The sequence below is a fragment of the Cimex lectularius genome, unplaced genomic scaffold (genome assembly GCF_000648675.2).
Source record: "Cimex lectularius strain Harlan isolate CLEC.00 unplaced genomic scaffold, Clec_2.1 scaffold201, whole genome shotgun sequence".
Taxonomy (NCBI): domain Eukaryota; kingdom Metazoa; phylum Arthropoda; class Insecta; order Hemiptera; family Cimicidae; genus Cimex; species Cimex lectularius.
In genome coordinates, this window is record NW_019392805.1 from 807,443 (window position 1) to 829,477 (window position 22,035).

The 22,035-nt window shown below is 37.8% G+C and overlaps 1 protein-coding gene across 4 annotated transcripts in view; it reads right to left on the minus strand.

The window, feature by feature from the left end:
- Window positions 1-22,035, minus strand: part of LOC106671103 (protein dead ringer-like) — a 170,912-nt gene that overhangs the window by 75,081 nt on the left and 73,796 nt on the right. For all 4 annotated transcript variants that reach the window (XM_014401930.2, XM_014401928.2, XM_014401927.2 and 1 more), the window contains one exon: window positions 15,714-15,786. In XM_014401930.2, coding sequence (XP_014257416.1) covers window positions 15,714-15,786 — 73 coding nt within the window. The remainder of the gene's footprint in view (window positions 1-15,713; window positions 15,787-22,035) is intronic.

The following is a 22,035-nucleotide window of genomic DNA, read 5'->3' on the forward strand; positions in this document are numbered from 1 at the left end:
GGCAATTTTTTCGAGACAATTTTTTTTTTTTTTTTTTGGGGGGGGGGGTTGCTCTTTTCTCATGTATTGGCAACACTGAACTGTTTGGCGCCAAATTAATATCCCCAACGTGAAATCCATCAATCATGACACTTCACTATCAGGTTTCTTTTATGATTGAGCTTTTATGCAGTCAAATGATTTTTTATATTTTTTTAAATATTCTAAAATTATGAGATGACCAATATTTTTTCATGTAGGCCAAAAAGAATGTATTTTCTTGCTACATGGATCCCGTACTAAAATTGCCAAAATTTTGTCATTTTTCTTTGTTTGGGGGAAAATGCAGAAATGCATCAAGGATAGGCTGACCAGGATGATCGGCAACGATCAAATAACAAGCCCGGCCGACCTTTTCTCCCGAGCTCTTGCCGTTTATTATACATACCACCTTTTCTAGGTAGGAGGTCCTACTCTTGCCCGTGTAAACAAACATCTCTCTTCATAAACCCGACTTCATTCAACATACGCCCATCCAGTAAACATTACCCTTGGGATTTTTTGATACCGTCTTCTGGATTTACATTACTGTTTCATATTATTTATTTTTTAATTTTCGCTTATAACAACGCTAAACATAATTCCATAAGAAAAACCAAAGGAGGGAAAATTCGCAAGGTTGAGATGGGGAAGTTAGTGTCCGAGTGGATCGAAGTCACGATAGCTCAAGTGGTAGATCAGCGGCGTATTTAGCCGAAGGTCGTGGGTTCGAATCCCGCTCGTGACACTTTTTCATTTCAACCAACACCTTACATAATGATTAATTAACTATAAGAAAAATATGAATGAACTTGTTAGTTTGGACTAATTAATGGCGTGATTCTTTTAAAGGCATTAATTCCTCTACTTGGTGAAACTGTAAATCTTGCGAGTTGGGATTTCATGTGTTTTATTTTGTAACTGGTGCATTTATAAATATATTTACCCGTCTTGCCGATGTGTTTGTTCCTCAAAAACCACCCTCCACCCCTTTTCCTACACACATTTAGACTTTAGACCGGGTAAACTAATCGAACTTCCTGTATAGGCTGCGTTTAATACAGGGTCGGGTCCCCCTACGATTTCTCAGAATTAGCCTCCGCCGTGACGGAAACGTTTTTATGACGTCTGTAGGTTCGTTAAGGGATTTAATTTCTCTTTCCTCGTAGGAATAAATCCCTGAGTGTGTGTGTGCGGGGGGGTTCTCAACCCTCCACTGTGTATATTTAATTTTCGGCCCTGACCTCGACCCTTCTAACTTGTACCTTTGGCCAACTATTTCCGTCCTCCGTTTTTTCCTACTGCCACCACCCCCACAGACCGAAGGGATCGGCTTTATCGCCGGCGCTGTGCAAATTCAAAGGGGGATGGGTTCTATGACAAACAGAAAGGCGCTTTTCCGGATCCGAAAAAGGACCAGTAGGTATAAAAGTGGGCACTAAGCCCGATAATTTTCAATTTGACCCCGACCGAAGGGCTTGAAAGGCGTCGAAGTTAGCTCTTTCTTGCCCAACTTTGCCTCAGGGAAATACCAAATTTAGCAAATTTGCTAAAGCTTACGTATTTATTCCGAGTAAAACTAGCTTGAGTTTATGGTACGTGTAACGTTTTCCTTTAAAGTTTCACCCATTGGCAACACTGATTAGTTTGGCATCATTCTAAAATCTCCATCTTGGAATGTTTAATTCCCAACGTGGCACTTCCACATCAACTAATACTCGTATTGATTGTTATAGTTTTTCTAGGTGGGAAAATTTTTAAAATGCGGTTTACAAATTAACCATTAGCCTATGTTGGCTCACAGCAACAACTTTACAATTTTAGGTTTTGGGTTTAGGTATTAACGGACAATCCCTTAGGTTTTATACTGGGCGTAGTGTTATTCGTGCAGTGTTTTAGCCAATGTAATCGGCAATACTGATTATTTTGTCCCCAATTAAAAATTTCCATCTTGAATATTTCTTGGTTTTTAGGGGTAATTCTTCTCACTATTAACCCTTTCGGGCCCAATTTCAGCATAAAGAAACACCAAGTTTAGCAAGCTTGTTAGGTTAGGAAATACCATGAGTTTAGAGCGGTTGTAGTGTTTTTCCTTCAATGTTTCATCCCGCGTATTGGCAACACTGATTAGTTTCGCTCCAATCTAAAATTTCCATCTTGGAGTGTTTAATCCGCAACATGGCTCTTCCACACCAACTAATTCTCGTATTGAATGCTATAGAACGTCTAGGCTTTGAAACTTTATTTTTCTTGCTCAAAGTTGCTTCAGAGCAATCATGCTTAAGGTTAACAGCAAATCCTGCGAATTTAGGGCGAGCGCCGTGTATATTCTATATATAAACAGCCCGTATATTGGCAACACTGATTTATTTGGCGCCAATATAACTCTTAGACTCTTCTGCCTCCAAAATGACTCTTCACCCCCACAAATTACATCTTATATCGATTTGTATAGTGATTACTGTCCGTTAGTCGATGATTATTCGGAAATCGTGAGATGCGGTTCTGGTGTGATGTAGGTTTCAGAAAAACATTTTCTTTATCGTGCCAACGTTTCGATCTTTATTGAGATCATCTTCAGTGCCTGGGTTTTACAAACATTGTATACATTTAACAAATACATGTAGGGTGTGGAAAAAAGTGAATTTATACAATGCAAAAAATTATTTTTTACACCCGACCGCATCTCACGATATCTGAATAACTATCGATTAACGGTCACTAATCTCTACACATTATTTTTTATATTCAATAAAAAAATAAAAAAACAAGCAAAATAAAATAAATAAATTGACTCTTTCTAGCTTAATGTTGGCTCAGAACAATTTTAGCAATTTTTTGAATGGTTAGCGGGGAATACGGAGAATTTAGGGCGCACGCAGTGTTGTCCTTGCTCTGTTTCTGCCCATGTATTGTAACACTGATTAATCAGCGTCAATCTACACTCTCTATCATTATTAGACCATAAAGAGTTAAATAACACAAAAGTTAAAAAAAATATATATATATATCAAGAGACCTGACATGTTCTAAATTGATGCTAAATTCCGTGCTAAGAAATTTAAGGCGCGCTTCGGTCTTTTCTGATTCACCTTCTTCATCTGTTTCTATGATTTTCTGTCAAAATCACTAGGTAGTATTTGAGTATTGAATCGCGAATTCGACCTTTTTTGAAATTGTTGTCTGGAACGATTAAAGTTGGTAAGCAACACGGAACACGTGTACCCTGCCCCCGACCTGGGCCAACACCGAGTGCGCTGCGCCATGGAGGGGAGGTAGCGAGAAGAACCAGCTTCAAAGAGACCATAAAAAAAGTGTCACTTTGACTGAACGGGTTCCTCTTAACTCTTCCGACGAGGCAACGTTCCATTCAGAAAGAAAACAAAACAATTCCAACTACGACGTCACAGAACACAATTTGTCTCAGACTGGACGCGGATGAAAACCTAATTTAAACTGATACCGATGCACAAAAGAAGAAAATGTCTCTTTGCCAGAAAACCAACCAATATTTAGATTTATTTTGCCACAAAATTACTTCACAAATTTGGTTTAAAAATTCTAAAGTATCGTTGTCAAAAAATCGTTTTCCTGAAACAGTGTTGTCCGTTGTTGACTTATCAATTGAAAAAATCCGAGAAAATTCCCTATCGAACAGATCCCGAACAAATCGCGTCGACTAGTAAGACAGACTTATTTATAAACGAGGTGTAAAACAGGATTCTAGGGATCAAGTTTTTTTTCCTACTTGAATCTCAGCCATCTATCATCGTAATTGAAAATGGGCCAAGAAAGTTCTCAGTTTGATCAGCAACTATTTTTACACTCCCCTCTGGAGTTTAAACAATAATTGACATATAATGGTGGGCGTGTATACCAGTTTATTTTAACATTGGCCCACCGGGGGCTTAATGATCTCTTAGGTACCAAAGCCGGATCGGACCCAACGACACCCGCCCCTTTTCCTAAGAATGGAATTATTTCAGGCAGTCTGAGGAGTAGGATTACTTACGATTGTCAGGTTAATGTACAATGAGGACGTTTGGCGAAAGGACGATGAACTCCCCCGTTTCTACCTGTTCGCCATTTTTCAGTAGATATTTCCCAAACCACTTTGGTATGAAAAAATAATACGGACAAGACGTCAATTGACAATTTGGATTATTACTTTTTAAACACAAATCTTTCTATAACAAGACAGAATGAATACTTAGGTAGCCAAAGATGATTTTCTTATCACATTTCGTTTGTACCCAATTTTGATGAGACGGAAACAATCAAAATGAGTCAATTTCACCTATTCTCGCACGGAATCCAAGTGGTCGTGCCCGTCGAATGCCTTCACAATTCAGCCCAAATTAAAAGAAATTGCTGTTCTAATGAAAATAGTGTAAAATATTTAAAACACGAAGATANTAAATGTACAAACCTCAATTCTAAAAGAAACAGGAGGTGAAGATTACAAAATTTAATCAGGATCTTCAAAATCCAATGATTTTAGATTGGCGCCAAAATAATCAGTGTTACCAATACACGGGGAAAACGTAATGCAGGAACAACCCTAAACTCACGGGATTAGCTAAACTTTAACAACAGTACTAAAGGTTGTACTCTGAGACTACTTTTGGCAAGAAAGGGTCAAACATTTTCTGTGTCGTCAGGACCCAAGAGTGAACGTAGGGCATCAAATTCGGCAAAGGACGATTGCCAATTTTAACGTGGATTTCCTTCTAATACGGAAAAACTTGCTTAATATAGTGCTGCTCTCTGGCAACTTTAGGGTATTTGTGGCACAAATTATGAACTGAATTAGAAATTTATTACCAACTAGACAAATAAAAATCGAGAAATATAGGTTATGATGGGTTATCTGTTAACCTCCCTACTGGTGCCAAAAAATTTATTGCTGCCAACACACAGGCAGAAACACAACAAAGACGACACTGCGCCGGCCCCAACCTCACTAGATTTCCTAACCGAACAAAATTGCTAAACGTGGTGTTACACTGAGCCAAAATAAACAAGAAAGGAAGATAGACATTTTAAATTGGCGCCAAAATAATCAGTATTGCCAATACATGGGCTAAAACATCGCAGAAACAACAGTGTGCGCTGTCTAAACCCAGTGGATTTTCCAATAATCTAACAAACCTGGTAAAATCGTACCTGTGAGCCAACACGGGGCCAGATAGGGTTATTTTATAAACCGGATTTGAACAATCTGTCAGTCACTTATACCAATCGATGCGAGATGTATTGGTGTTGAAGAGTCACGTTGGAGGTCGAAGAATTGGTTGTTATAATTGACGCCAAAATAATCAGTACTGCCAATACAAGAGCAGATACTCTTGAGAGACAACGCTGCACCCATCCTAAACACATGATATTTTTAACATGACGGATAAGAATTTACTGTTGGCAGCATAACAGCAGAAACACTGCGCTCCCACAAAAGACGGAATTTCCTTTTATTCTTTAACAAAACTGCGTAACATGGGTTTTCTCTGAGGCATCTTAGGGCGAGAAAGGGTTAAACCATTTTCTGACTCGTTAAGACCCAAGAGTACACAGCAGGGCATTAAAGTCAGCGAAGGACGATTTCCGAGTTTAACAAGGATTTCCTTCTAGACTCGAAAAAAATTGCTTCAGTTAGTGTTGCTCTGTGGCAACTTTAGGCAAATTTACGAACTGAATTACCGGCTATACAAATAACTATCGAGAGGAATTGATTATGATGGGTTATCTGTTAACATCACAACTTCAGTGTTGACCGAACCTGTACAATTCAGTGTTGCCAATACATGAAACGCATCTGAAACTACACTGCAACCGGCATAAACTCATGGGATTTCCTAACCTACTAGACAAAATGGAGATGTAAATACAGAGTTGCCAATACAAGGACAGAAACACTGCGCCCCTCAACAATATCACGGAATTTTTCTTTAATTTTTAACAAAAATGTTAGTTGTTGTTTCTCCATGCAACTTAGAGCAAGAAAGGGTTAAACATTATCGGACACTCTAAGAACCAAGAGATTTCACCACTGAAGAGGGCGAAATGCCGAAACGATATGACAGATTAGAATTATCATTCACGACCATAATCATAAGACTATGGTAACTACGCCTGAATTTTCCTGTCAGCACAGATCTGTTATTCTTGTCTTTAGTAGTTGCAACGGCGCAGATGTCAGCAGGGCCATTGTAAAATTTGCAACTGCGTTAAAACTAGTTGAATGTGTACTATTTCAGTTATTCCACGGACGATTGAGTAAGCGTGGAACCGAGGGGTAAAAGAGTAAAAAATAAAGTACTAAAGTTCAGCCTGGTTGAGGAGGTAACAATGAACGGGGGTAAAACCTAGGCCGATGTTTTTCAAATTTTACGACCATCCTATATTATATCTGTAACATATGACATGTGATAAAACTGAATTCCCTTGTGAACGTGTGTAAAGTGAACTGTAGTAATTGGACGAATGTTCATATAATTGCCTCAATTATAATAGTTCAAAAGCCAAAACATTTCTAAACAATCGACTCCTTACGTTTTAATAATATCGCCGGTCGTCCTTTGGTCTCTCTGAAGAGGGCGCGACAATTACACCAGCACATCCACAGAAAGTAGTCTTTGTATCAGTTATACGATGGGGACAATTAAATAATTGTTTTGTATGATAAAGCATTAAGTACAGGTTAGACGTTAACACGTGAATTATACATTCGGGCGAGTCCGTGTAATTAAGCAAGTGATTACAACAAAAGACGCGCTTTAGTCATGTCTCATTTACAAACTGTTCAATTACCCCTTCGGCCGCCTTTCACATTCAAATCGTGTCGTGACGGATTCAGAAACTCGCGGGGGACCGAAAAGCCGCAACCTTGTGTCGGCGTCCTGCGGTGGTTTGAACCCTTTCTTACGACTTTTTTATTGACGAACTTTGTCATAATCTAGATACGCCGAAAAAGATCGAAATTTGTGACGTGCAAGTTCACAACTTTGATGTCCCGCTGTTCAGAATTGGCTCTCTTCGGTCTTAAACAGAGATAAAAAAGTTTAACCCTTTCTTGCCGAACGTTTTCTCATATCAGCATAAACAGCCACTTCAGTAAAGTTAGCTAATCCCCTGAATTTAAAATGTGGGCAATGTTGCCCGATATGTATTTTTTCCTGCAAATTGACAATACTGATTTTTGTAGCGCCAATCTAAAATCTCCATCTTGGAATCTTCAATGGCCGGTATGGCTCTTCACAATATAAACTACATCTCACATCGATTGTTATATTTACCAAACGGACGAAACTTAAAATCTAATTTATAAATTAACCTTACTGGCCCAATGCTGCACAAGAGAAACACCAGGTTTGTTAGGTTAGGAAATCCCGTGAGGTTAGGGTTAGGGACAATTTTGCCCCAGCAGTGTTTCTTCCTGTGTTTTGGCAACACTGTTTTTTTAGGGCCTATCCAAAAATTGTTGGAATCTTCAATATTCAGCACTCACACATCTCTAATCGGTTGTTATATTTGCCAAACGGGCGAAACTTAAAATCTAATTTATAAATTACCCTTTCCGGCCCAATGTTGTCTAAGAGAAACACCAAGTTTGTTAGGTTAGGAAATTTCGTGAGGTTAGGGTTAGGGGCAATGTTGCCCTAGCAGTGTTTCTTCCTGTGTTTTGGCAACAATGGTTTTTGTAGGGACTATCCAAAGATTTTTGGAATCTTCAATATATTCAGCACTAACTACATCTAGTAATGATTGTTTTATTTGCCTAACGGACGAAAATTCCAAATCCAGTAAGTAAAACCTTTCTGGCCCACACGTGTCAAACGAGGGGAATAACAGGTGGGTGGGCCAACTTTTTTTGGTTATTCTACACTCCAGCATTAGCACACACGTACACACCACTTCTTGAGAATCGGCGGTGGTTTCGCACATTTTTTTGTGAAAGTTGAAATTTTCGTTTTAAAGTATTTTAATTTCACCTTTCTACTTGCTCAAATCAATTATGTCATTTGATAGCATTTTTTATTTAGAATAGAATAAAGATATAGTAAAAGCTATCAAAGTTTATCAATAACCAAAAAATTTCTACAAACCAATTATTTTTCAAGTAAACAGGTAAGAATTTTTTCGTGAAATTTCGTTTCAACACCTCTAGAAACCCCTAAATATAACTTTTTGTTTGAATTTAAATCTATCGATTTTTTGACCCATTATCAAGAAGTGGCGTCCGATATTTTGGAGTATAGAATCACCAAAAAAAAAAAATTCATCCGAATCCGTGGTCGTACCCTTGTTCAAGAGAAACACCGAGATTGTTAGGTTAGGAAACATGCGAGTTTAGGGCGTAAGGGCGTACGCAGTGTTGCCCCAGCAGGTTTTTTCCTGTGTATTGGCAACACTGATTTTTGTGACGCCAATCTAAAATCTCCATCTTGGAATCTTCGACATGACCCTTCGCAACCGGATTTCTTTTATAATTGCTGTATTTTTAGTCAGTTTTTAAAAAAAAAGTATATGAAAATGTTAACATAGAAATGTATAGAGCCGTCTGACCACCTACATAGAGGGAATTTAACACGTTTTAACTTATTATTATTTAATTTTTTGTGAAAATTAATGTCTGAGCACTGCCGGTGATTGTCGCCGGCTCTCTACGGCAATTTTCACCCGAGCGTGTATCGATAATTCCGCAGAAAGGAAATAAATATGCGTATCACCCTCACGGCGACTCGAAAAAATAGCATTGTTGGAAAAAAAGCCTACGCTTCGTGGATAACACAATAAAGTCCCATCGTCCAACGTCTGGACGTGTGTAACTGCGATGTCGTGAGTGCCGTCAGCGAAATTTAATCAATATGACACGAGTCATTTTACTCTGACGCGGACCGGGGCAGAAAAACGTAAAAAAAGGATCGCCTTATTAGCATAACACGCCTAACAGTACGGCAATTGGAAAACGGGTCACAGCGAAAATTTAAAAAGGAAGAAAGTCGGCATATTTGTCAAATGTCATGAACCCGTCTCGGGTCAGAATGTATATCGTATACTCGACAGAATCGTGCTCAACCCAACAAAATAAAATTACGTAATTTTACTTTGAATATAAATTTTTTACCTTATGTGGCAGATTCGACTTTCACACGGTGATTATAGCTTATTAATACAAATAGATGCGTATATTTACCATTTTTTCGTTAAGTCACCTAAGTTAACCAACCACCTTCCCCGGATGTAATTATCCGCAATCTCACCACGGTAAACTTGTGTATTAGAATATTTTATTTTTTAAATAGCCATTTGCTTTAGATATTAGCCAAAAACATCCGTCGTAAATTCCAGGAGCGACGGAGGGAATCGAACGGACGGTGAAGGCATGGTTGAATAAACCAATATGGAGATACCGATTAACGCCTAATAAACCAGTGTTGCCAATACACGGGCGGAAAAACTGCAGGAACAACACTGTACCTTTGAGCTGTGGTCAGTGAGAGAAAGAATGGAATAATTGGTAATTTGTGCAGGGCAGTAACGTCAGTAAAATAAAATATTAAGAAATAAAGTGTATTGTGGATTTTGACTGGAGGGCCTGGATTCTGTTAAGGTTTGATGTTTAAGCCGTCAAGCACAGTTCCAGAAATTCGATGGACGTGTACAAAGATTCCCTTCATTTCAGATCATCAAGGTCGCCCATGAAGAAGAACTAAGAAGTAATTCTTATCGTCCAACTCCATCTTCACAGACTTAAAAGAAAGCAGAAAACCCGTGAGTTTAGGAGGTGGGTTGTAATGATGGCTAAAGGTTAAATCCAGTTTATAAATTAACCTTTTCTGGACCGGTGTATTGGCAACCCTTATTATTCTGGCTCCATCTTATAATCTTTTATTAGCAACTCTTCATAATCACGGCATTTCGTATTGAATGTTACATATATCTAGAAGATGGTTAAATTCGGTTTATACAATAAATTAACCATTTCTGGCACAATATTTCCTCAGAGCAACCTCCCTTAAAGTTAGGTTAAGAAAACTCGAGGGTTTAGGGCGGGCGCAGTGTTGTCCTTGAAGTATTTTACCCAGTTTATTGGCAACACTGAATCGTTTGGCACCAATCTAAAATCTCCATCTTAGAAGCATTTAATCCCCAAGATTTGTTATAGTTTGTCTAGTTGATAAAATTTTTCAAATCAGGTTTATAAATTAACCCTTTTTGGCCCAATGTTGGCTCACAGGAACTATTTTAACAGTTTTGTTAGAGATTACCGGAAAATCCCCTGGGTTAAGACCTGGCGCAGTGTTGTTTCTGCGATGTTTTAGCCCATGTATTGGCAGTACTGAGTATTTTGGCGCCGATTTAAAATGTCAACCTCGGAATCTTAGTCTCCTAGTCATCACTTAGGGATTATGCGATCTCTACAATACGATGAATGTAGATGATTATGGAGTGTTAATTACAAAAGCAATACATCTATTTGGAATATTCCAAAAGATTGCTCGTCCTGGAGGAAAAGGATGGACTTTTCGATGGACGAGTGTGCAAGGAGATTCCTCTTCCATCTCCTACGATCGAACACGGTTGAATCTGAGAAGTTGATTTAACGTAGGTAGAGCTAACGGGGAAGAACCGCTTTTGAAGAGCTTTTTGTTTGCCGCCAAAGGGACCGTCCTTTGTTTACTGAAAAAACACGGCACACACGCACACTAGGGCGCAAGGACGGCGACAACACGCCAACCGCATACAATGTTCACTTTGGGGCACCTCATTATTTATTCCCCTCTGACCATAAAATCGCTAAGGGCAGAAGAAAAAAAATAATCCGATCTGTCCGAACGTTAATATTTTTAAAAAAATTCCAAATGAAATGAATAAACATAAATCGAAAATATGCCCGTTGCGTACGGTGTAAAAATAAATCTAGTTCTACAATTGAATAGGTAATAAAATTAGGCAATTATTAAATTATTTTGTTGTTGTTGATAACTGGTGTTAACTAACGTCCCGAAGCAATGTTTACGACTCGCTCGCGGTGCGGTGTCACACAGATAGGGTTTTTAGTGGCTGTACATTTTCAAGTCTTTTATTTCCCACAACAAAGATTTGATAGAAAAGAGGCAAATAAAACGACGAACGATCGTAAATCAATCCCCTTCATAGAAGAAGAAAAAGAAAGGAAAAAAGGAGGAAATTTAATTGAAAAGACGAAGAGGGACGGCGAAAAATGTTTTAATCCTTCCGAATAACTTCGATCTCTCGAACCGTTTATAGTTTTTTCCCCGCTTCATTTTATTGCTTATTTAGGTTATGGGTTTTCTTTTCGGATTTAATGGCGCATTTATTGTTGGTGATATAATCCCAAAATCCCGGCTACAAAAGGGCTTCCACCATATGGTTGGTAAAAAAACCTCAAACGATTCCAGCACAGTGAGTCAAACAACTGACCAATTTCTATAATATTAGCGAGTGTTACACTGTTTGTCGACCTTACAATTTAAGTTATTCGGTTCTATCTAAGGGGTCCATTAGATTAAAATTTAGTAGGATGTCCAATCCTACATGACAAACTGTACTAAATTTGGTATTACAATAACTATAATGACCATAAAACCAACCAATTTTTCGAATTCCTGGAGGGGAGGTTAGATGTAGAAGTGCATTGTTGCCTACAGGTGACATAAGGAAAAGCCTCCGCATTAAAATAAATCATTTGCCTGCATAAAAACTCAACAATTTTAAAAGAAAGACCGTTGTAAAGTGCCGCGTTAGAGATTAAAAAATTCGAAGAAGATTTTGGACTGGCACCCAAGAAATCAGAGTTACCAACACGGCAAGAAACAATTCAGAGGCAAAACTGCAGGAACCACACTGCGCCCGCCATAACCTCTCGGGATTTTCTAACCAAATCAACATGCTAAACTTGCTATTTCTCTGAATTAACGTTTGAACAATCTGTTTGAATGAATCGAGATGCACCAGTGGTGAAGAAGCCGTGTTGATAAAGAAGATTTCAAGTAATTTTTGATCGGCTTGAAACAAATCAGTGCTGCCAATACACGTAAAAAAACTTTCACTGGCAACACTTCGCTCGTTCTAAACCCACGGGTTTCCCGCTAACCTTTAAAAAAACTCTAAAGTCCGTTTGCTCAAAGTCAAAATTTGGCCGAAAGGATTAATTTATCAAATTTATTTGAATTTTTTTATCCATTGGCAAATATACAATCGATGCTGTGGTTAAGAGCCATGTTGGAAATTAAAGATTACAGTATGGAGATTTCAAAAATGGGCCAAAGAAATTCAGTGTTGCAATAAACTGACAGAAACGCAGCGCCTCTCCTAAAATCCCGGGATTTCTGGCTAACCTTAATTAAATTTAGGAAAGGAAAAGTTAAACCCTTCTTTTGTCTCTGAGACCCACTTGGGTCTTCCTCTTTTGACCATCCACACTCTGAAGATGGCGAAAACTCGTCCCTGATCGAATCAGCGGAGTTAGCCAGACACAAATGATAGGAATTGTCTAAATTACGTGGAATCTATAAGTATGCCGGAGAACGAAAGTTGGGAATTTATTTTGAATCGACTTGTTCACCATTATTTGTGTTGTTCCTACTCTGTTTCTGCCCTTGTATTGGCTACACTAATTTATTTGGCGCCAATGTAAAATCTCCATTTTGGAATCTTTAATCTCCAACATGGCTCTTCACTCCACCACATCATCTTGTATCGATTGTTATATTTGCCAAACATAAAAGATGTTCGTGTTCAGTTTATAATTTAACCCTTTCTTGTCCGAAGTTGTTTCCGATCGATGACAACTCACGCAATTTTGTTTAAGGTTAGCCAGAAAACACGTGAGTTTATGGCGAGCGCAGTGTTGTCCCTACAGTGTTTTTGCCCGTGTATTGGCAACAGTTATTTATTTGGCGCCAATCTATAATCTCTATCTTGGAATGTTGCATTTCCAGCACGGTTCTTCACCCCACAACTGCATCTTCTATTGATTGTTATATTTGTCAAACAACGTTTTTACACGTTCAATTTATAATTTAACAATTTCTGGCCCAAAGTTGCCTCAGGACAACAGGAACTTTAACAAATTTGCTAAAAGAGGACTAATTCCGTGAGTTTAGAGCAGGCGCAGTGTTGTTACTTGAGTGGTTCTGCGCGTAAATTGTCAACACTGATTTATTCAGCGCCAATCTAAACTATCATTATTAGACCATGAAGGGTGATGGGAATGAATTTAAATTTTATTTAGAGGAATCGTTTTTCTATTAGATTGATCAAATTGGTGTTTTACGAGCGGATGTGTCCTCCCTGACCGGACTATAAAGCATTACAGTCTCGTAAAAAAGAGACTTACGCCCCATACATTTGCGCCGTTTGACGCGCACTGTCGTTTCGTCTGGGTAAAAACGGTCATGACTGATTGAATTGGTAATTGAACAAAATTGAATGTCCGGATTCTGATTTGTGTGGATCTTAGTATTTATGTTGACTTGGAAAAAGGACGCGAAAAATTGGATAAATTGAACAGATAAAAGTTTAGACGGCTTCTAACTAGTTATTAAACATAAAACAGTACTAAAAGAAAACATCTGTTATTATTTGGTACTTCCTTTTTTTCTTATTTTCTTTTAAATCGCCCTAAGGTCTGAATTATAAGGTAATTGTAGAGGGTCGGTTTGAAAACAGTAGTAGTAATATAGCAGTAGGGCGAAGAGAAATATTACAAGTGAAGATAGTGTAAGCGATCAGTCAGTGTCGTATAGAAATAGGATTTAATAAGCGGCGAGATGAGCGCCCATCAAATCTGAGGTATCAGTTAGTAATCAGAGCTTCAGTAGCCATTAGGTCGGCGACAACCTGCCAATCATCCTACCTAATCACCACGGGCTTACTTAGCATTTTTCATTTTATTTCTATTACATCCATACATATAAGCTCATAACAACATGCCTTCCCTGTTAACAACTCATCAAAAACCTTAATCCAGCCCCCATCGAATAATATACATTAGCCGGCCCATCCTTCAACCTCTGAGGACTTTGAAAGGGAAGAAGAACCGCTCTTTCCCACTGCCTATTTAATTACACGCCACCATACAAGCGCTTGATTCGACATCCATCTTTAAAGTTCGTTTTAAGTTAAGTTTACAAAAATTAAAATGGGATCGATAAGTGACATATTGAATCATTTCTCTTCTAATTGGAGAAACATTTAAACTGGTTCTCCCACTTTGAGGAACTGGTTTTTATGTAAAACCAAATAAAAGGTCAAAAATATTGTTTCATTGGTCAAACTTTCAAATTTTCCAGTTCACGTGGTAAAAGTGTAAAAGCGTCGAACCCGAGACACAGGGTTGTCATTTCTATGTCTTTATGTATTGGCAACACTGATATGTTTGGCGCCAAACTAAAATTTCTTATAACCTACGACGTAACATTTTTATTATTATTTTAGTCTTGTAGATAAAACTAGTAAATCCGGCAGCAATTTGGTTGGGTTAGGAAATAAAATTGTATTGGCAACACTGATTTGTTTGGCGCCAAGATAAAATATCGATATTGGAATCTTCAACGTGGCTTTTCATCACCTTTTCACTTCGTATCTATTTGTAATATTTTAACACTTTTTTGCCTAATTTTGGCTCTATAAAAAACCACATTTAGTAATTTTGTTAGGTTAGGAAATCCAGTGAGTTTAGCGAAGAGGCAGTGTTGCCCAAGTTGTGTTTCTATCCGAGTATTGGCAACACTGATTTTTTTGGTGCCACCCTCTAATTGGACCCTCTTGGAATCTACAATCTCTAAGAATGCTCTTCAACACCCTAGATATAATTCGTATCGATTGTTATGGCTTGTCTAGAGGATAACATTTTTCAAATCCGGTTTATAAACTGGAAAAACCTTCTAACAGGTCTTAGTTCTGAAATTTAAAATTTATTCCCATTCGAAAACTGGTTTTTGTATAAACATGTCGCGACTATGATTGTCTTTTCTAAGCTCAAAGCGGCGAAAGCTTCGCAAAATATTGTTTCACTGGTCAAAATTCTTAAATTTTCCAGTTCACATGACAATTATTTTAAAAGGGCAGAACTAAAAATTAGGCATGCGAATTTGACTTAAGACAGGATTTTTGACGCTGTTATTAAGCCTATTATTTTATTTAATAAATGACTCAATTTTGGGCTGATTTTTTAAAATATGGGAGGGGGGCTGAAAAAAAATCATAAATTTTCTATAATTCATTCTGAAGATCTTATATATAAAATATATATTTTATAATTTNTAAAAAAGGTTAAAAATTAAATCCTGCCGAGGCATAAGATCCAAAATCCTCTCCCCCCGCGAAAAGATACAGAAGCGTAAACACAACTGAACAATGGAAGCCGATCGTACGGGAAAAGTTGCTATTCTCGTACAAGATTGTGAAGCGGTAATAAATGAAATACGATATTGTCAGGGTGGGTTATGATTTACGAGGAACCCCTTCAACTAACGTGTACCATGTTGGGCGTTGTAAAGACTAGGTAAAAGCGGCTTGATTGATCGGAAGGACTGTGAAAAAAGGTATTTTTCTTTTAAATCTTCGTCCGCGCCAGGTAGCAGACGGAAACGCCAACAGATGGAAATTGGAAAAACGTCCGATTTACCTCGAACTTGAAATTTATAGTTGATAAAATAAAAGCTTACCTCTTCTTTGCATGAAGCTGAACAGGTCGTCTAGGAACTCTTTCCTTTTTGGGTCGTCGCTAATTTCGTAGAGCTGTGAATAAAAAACAAAACAACTATCAATTTTTTCTATTGAAACTAGATAACCCGCAGGCAATGAAGGCTTGATAGATCAACATGTCGAAAATACACGAAGAGCCCGGATTAAGAAGAAGCAAAATTAAGAGGTGAGAAATTGGCAAATAAAACAACCTAATAATGAACACCAATCATTTGTAGAGAAAGAAAGGTAGATGTGGAAATAAATCTTTACGATGCAAGGAGCGATCGTTACGACGATTGCACTTACAATAGAAAAAGCTGCTTTTGAAACAATTTTACTTGTTCACAATTTATAGTAAATAATGAATGATTGATTACTAATCACTTTCAGGAATTATTGAAATTTAGGATAAATGGGTAGGTGAATTGGCTGGACTGTATAAAAGGATGTTGGTTACCATTCCGATACAAATTGGATGGGGCTTACACCTCATTCTATTGTCAATTCAAAAATGTTATTATTATGATAAGGTTAGGATTTTTGGGTCGGTATATTGGCGGCACTGTATGAATAACAGGATGGAGGTTACGATTCCGTTACAATATATAAGGGAGGCGTAGTAAATCTCGTCCGCCCGTTCTTATTTTTTGAAACATTTCAATATTGTAATTAACAACATTGGTAACTTTGTAAATTATTAATAATATTTTTAAAGTCCTGATGGAGAATTCCGCTGCAGACATGGTACATTTGGGCTAAATGGGTATATGTGTTGGCAGCACTGTACAGGAATAACCTAAACGTTATACTTCTGATCTAAAATGGACGGGTGTTTGATCCCGTTCACTTTAGACTTAATTCGTAATTTCAACATACAAGAAAAATTAAGCTCACATATTGTAACTCCGTTTTTTTACTTTCAACTTCGTAAATTATTAATAACAGCTTAAAAGTCCATATAAAGTGTGTTAAGAAATCCCGTTGTTTTAAGGATCCGTAGGCAGGTGCGTTGGTTGCACTGTAGAGATAACCGGATGTAGATTATATTTCTGATCTAAAATGAACCGGAGTTTGATCTCAATCACTTTAGATTTAATTCTAACCTAAACCTACGCTGCACAATAAGGATAACCGGTTGGACGTTATATTTCTGATCGCGTGTTTAATCTCATTCACTTTAGATAGTTTAGATTTAATTCGTAATTACAGCATGCTTGAAAAATTAAGACCCAATAAGGTGTTATTATTTGTCAATTCCGTAAATTATTAAGAATAGTTTAAAAGTCCTGATAAAGTGTTCCTGTAAGGATGAATAGGTAGGTGTGTTGGCTGCACTGTATAGGATAACAGAATGGAGGTTATATTTCTTATCTTTGTATCTTCAATGGAGATATGTGATCTCGTTCCATTTAGATTTAAAACTTTCAGTTTAAATTCGCTGTTATTGTTCGGTGACTAATGAAAAAGGTGATACGACAACGGGTCTTTGAACCTGTCCACCGGCCTCCTGTCTTTTGTTTCTTCTCCGTACTGTCAGGAAATGGCAATGGGCATATGGGAAAGGAGTGTGTAAGGAGACGGTGTTCCAAGGCAAGTTCTTCAGGTAAAATCGATGCCCCGAAGGCCCCGTTGACTAATGGGCAACATGGCCGTCTCATCGAACCAATGACTAATCGGCTACGATTAACTCGGCTCACTTAATCTCCAGCTTCTCAATCAATCTCGAGCCCTCGTCTCCCTTTCAACAGGCAACCACCTTATCTCAGACCACCGCCTTATTCATTTTATATCTACCAGTACCACTTTCATCCAGGCCATCAATCCGATAACAACGTCCAATCAGAACGTCGATTATTGATGGACCCATCGCCGGGGGGGATCGATTCTGGACTCTGCCCGTACGGAAGGGCCAACGCGATCTTCGTACGTTGTGGATCTAGGAGTGGGGAGTTTATAGATTACGAATCCCTTTTACTATTAATCCTATACGATACTTGGACTATTTAAATTTCTAAAAAAAAGACGTGTCGTGGATTGTAAATCACCTATTTTTCCTCAGGGCATTTATCATTTTGATCTCATCTTCATGCCAAACGTGCACCCCAGCCGGGCGGGGGGAATGGGCCGTATTCTAGAACAATTCTATATCTGGGACGATGCCTCGTTCGGACTTTTAAAAAGCCGAGCTGAGAAAAGAATGAAAAATCACTCAATCAACCGTTCCCGTCACCCGAGGACGCTTGGCAAACAATCGCCGTTTTTTGCCTGACAACTAAGTCCCTCTCAGCGTACAATGCTGGAACCCGACACCGTTAGTGAACTCCACTTGACCAAAGCCAAATCGGAGATTTTCTATGGACAATCAGCCCAACTCAGGATTTGGCGTGGTTCGGTGGAAATATGAATTGGCCTTACTCATAATATCATGAATATCCGATAATAATGTAAATAGGGCCAGCTGAAAGGAGACATTTTGACATTCATGCCAACCATTATTTTGAATTATCTGTCAATAAAATTAATATCAACCTTCAATATTTTGTTTATTTATAATTATCATAACTGCTTTGACACCGTACGGATCCTGCCCATGTATCAGCAACATTACTTTGTTTGGCGCAAAAACTCACATCACACAAAAACATAGTTCTTCCTTACCAACTACGTCACGTATCGATAGCTATATTCGTCTAGCATAAAAAATTTCATTTCCAGTTTATAAAATATCCTTTTCTGGTCCAATTTTTGGTTCGGAACATCAGCAAATTTAGCAATCATGTTTAGCTTAGCAGGAAATCTGAATTTAGAGCGGGCGCAGTGTTGTTCCTAAATCTCACATCGCATAAAAACATGGTTCTTTACTAACAATTACGACCAGTACCAATTGTTACATTCCTCTAGAAGATAAAAATATTCAAATTCGGGTTTTATAATTTTAACCCTTGCTGGCCTAACTTTGGCTTAGAACAACAAATGTAAAAATTTTCTTTAAGTATATGATTATTCAGAAATCATTATCAGTCACCAGACCGCATCTCACGATTTCTGATTAATCATCGACTAACGGTCACTAATCACCACACATTTTCTTTAAGCTTAGCAGGATATTCAATGAATTTGGGGCGGGCGCAGTGTTGTTTCTACAGTGTTTTAGTACGTGTATTGGCAACTCTGAATCTATAATCTCAATCTCGGAATCTTCATTCTCCTGCTGGAATATTCACCACCGGTTAATAATGGTTTAATTTGTTTAGCGGACGCAGTGTTGTCCCCCTAGCTTATTAGCATTGGCAACCCTGATTTGTTTGGCGCCAAAAATCTCACATCGCATAAAAAGATGGTTCTTTACTACCAACTACGTCTCGTATCGGTTGTTATATTCCTTTAGCAGATAAAAATTTTCAAATCAGGGTTTTATAAATTTAACCCTCTCTGGTCCAACTTTGTCTCAGAAAAACAAATTTAGCAATTTTGTTTATTCTTAGCTCAAAATCCAATAAATTTAGGGTGGGCGCAGTGTTTTAGTACGTGATTTGCCAAGTTTTACCAGTGTCAACACGGTTTAGATTTTTCTCATTATAAGTATGAAGTGGGCAGAAACCTCTCAAACGTTTTATTTTATATCTAAGGTTCTGATTTTTTCGCCGTGGCCAGGTTTACGCTATTACGTGTTTATGGAGTGCTAACCCCGTGTTTAATTCCCCTTGTATTCGTGAAGCACTTATAAAGTTATGACCATTTTTGTGATTTCAGAAAAAAAATCGAAAGCAAGGAAGGCATGGAGAAACAATTCAGGATAAAAATTTTATTTTTTATTTTTACTAAAATTTGTATTCAGGAGTATACAATAAATAATAGGAGTAAAAAAAACAATAACTTAATTTACTTTGCTTACTCACTACTTCGCAAATTTTATGTTTCAACGGGTATGTGAATCAGTGTAAGACATACAACTGAAGAACCGGTACATTAAATCCAAGCTAACTGTATTAGTAACCAGTACAACCAAAACCCGGGTAAAGACCAAAAATTTCTTCCTTATCTTACCTTTATCGGCCGAAAATGTTCTTCCATTTGAATTTTGACTTTCAGCCAGGATGTGTTGAAAAATATCACTTTTAAATTTTCTATTTTCCCTCATGAATTGAAAGGACGTTTTGAAAATATGGAGGATGAGAAATTGAAAACGACAGGGTGAATCTATGCTCTAGACATTTCCATTTATTGGTTTTTTACCCTGATTATTTCGTAAGTTTGTCTTAAAATAAAACTTCCTCGGTATGACGCAATGTCAAGGGTTAAAGAAGACTGTTTAGAAGGAATAAGCTGTATCGTACAGAAATTTTCGTATAGACCAATAAAGCCCGTTTGCCGAATCGCAAGACGCGATTGGACTTTACTTTAAAGTCCGAGGGAGTGGGAGAAAAAGTAAAAGTCGCTGGCGATGGGCACCGTAATCAAAAATAACTGCTTAATATGAAGGGGCAGATAGGCTGAGGGCAATTGTAAGAAAAAAGAATCGCGTGACAGGATGATGATTTTTTCCCACCGGCCTCAGAAGACAAGGGATGTCATTTTCCCTCAGAAGGACGACAAAAGTACCATCCGAAGGAAACGGTTTTACTTTATATTCTTTAAAAAATTCTAGATCGATATGACTACACTGAATCAGGGGTTTACTGTGCATCCAAGGGAATATTCTGAATAATCTATGGATTTATAAGTGGAAATGAAAAACCAAAAAAGAGTATAAACGGACCTAAGGCAACTGAGTTGGGTCAGATGGTGGTAAAGAGCCATTTGATTGAAAATTCCGAGATGGAGATTTTAGATTGGCGCCAAATAAATCAGTGTTGCCAACACACAGACACATTAGGAACAACACTGCGGCCAATCTCTCGGGTTATTCCGCTAACCTGAAACAAATTTGCTTAAATTTGTTGTTCTGAGCAAACATTGGGCCAGAAAAGGTTTATTTATAAAAAGGATATGAACAATACATTTTTAAAAAATCTATACAAGCAGTGGTGATTAAGAACCATGTCGGAATTTGAAGATTCCAAGAGGGCGCCAAAGTATCAATCAATGTTGCATACACAAACCGATTAGAAACAACACTGTGGCTTATGTCACCCCAACTAACCATAAACAAAGTTACTTAAATTTGTTGTTCTGGGCCAACATTGGGCCAGAATAGGTTTATTTATAAAAAGGATATGAACAATACATTAAAAAAAATCGATACAAGCAGTGGTTATTAAGAACCATATTAGGGTTTGAAGATTCCAAGATGGAGATTTTAGATTCGCGCAAAGTAAATCAGTGTTGCCAATACAAGGACAAAAATACTTTAGGAACAACACTGCGTCCGCTCAATAGATTTCTTCACCTGACAAACATTTCTAAACGTGGTGTTTCACTGAGCCAAAATTGGCAAAGAAAGGGTTCACTTGTAAACTGCATTTGAAATTTTATCTGATTTTTAAATATAATAATATATAGAAGATGTAGTGGTGGTGAAAAGCCATGTTTGATTGAAGATGAAGATTCAGGGATTCAAGAACACTCGCTCAAAAGCACTGCCGGTATTACACGTTAACCTTTGAAAAATTGGTAAAGTTAGCATTCGGTCAGAAAGGGTTAATTATTAACCGCACTGGATTTTAAGGATGTTGTCTGCTAGACAAAATATAATAAAAACGTTTGCAGATGCAGTGGTAATGGAGAGCCATGACTGAATGAAAATTGAGGGCTCCAAGATAGAGATTTGAGCCTCTTGAACGGATCTATTTCGAACTTGTGAAATAATTTCGCGCTCAGACCCAACCCTGAAGACGAGGACAATACCGAAACGCGTCTGACAGACTGATCCACCGAAGCATAGCAATACGATCGGTAACGAATGACCGGTTCACATGAACCAGCCAGACAGTTTAAATTTTACGATGTTATAGTTTTCTGTTTTACTAGCTAATTTCAAATGCAACATGCGCTTCTTGAACAGCTACGGATTCAAGTACATTCCACTGGTTTGGAAAACACAGGATCAATTGATTGTAAGAAAACAAGCGTATCGAGAAACACGTTTGAATTAATAAGCGACCAAACGTGAAATAATAAAGCCCCGGCTAAGTGATATAATACTTAAAAAGTTAATGACATTGTTAATAAGGCGGGTGATGAGTCGGGTTTTAATAAATGATGGTTTGCCCACGCTTTTCTACAAGGCTACGGTGATAACCTCGTAGGAGTCGGGTTTAATTAACGACTCACCCTCGATTAATTATTTACTCTCTTGGC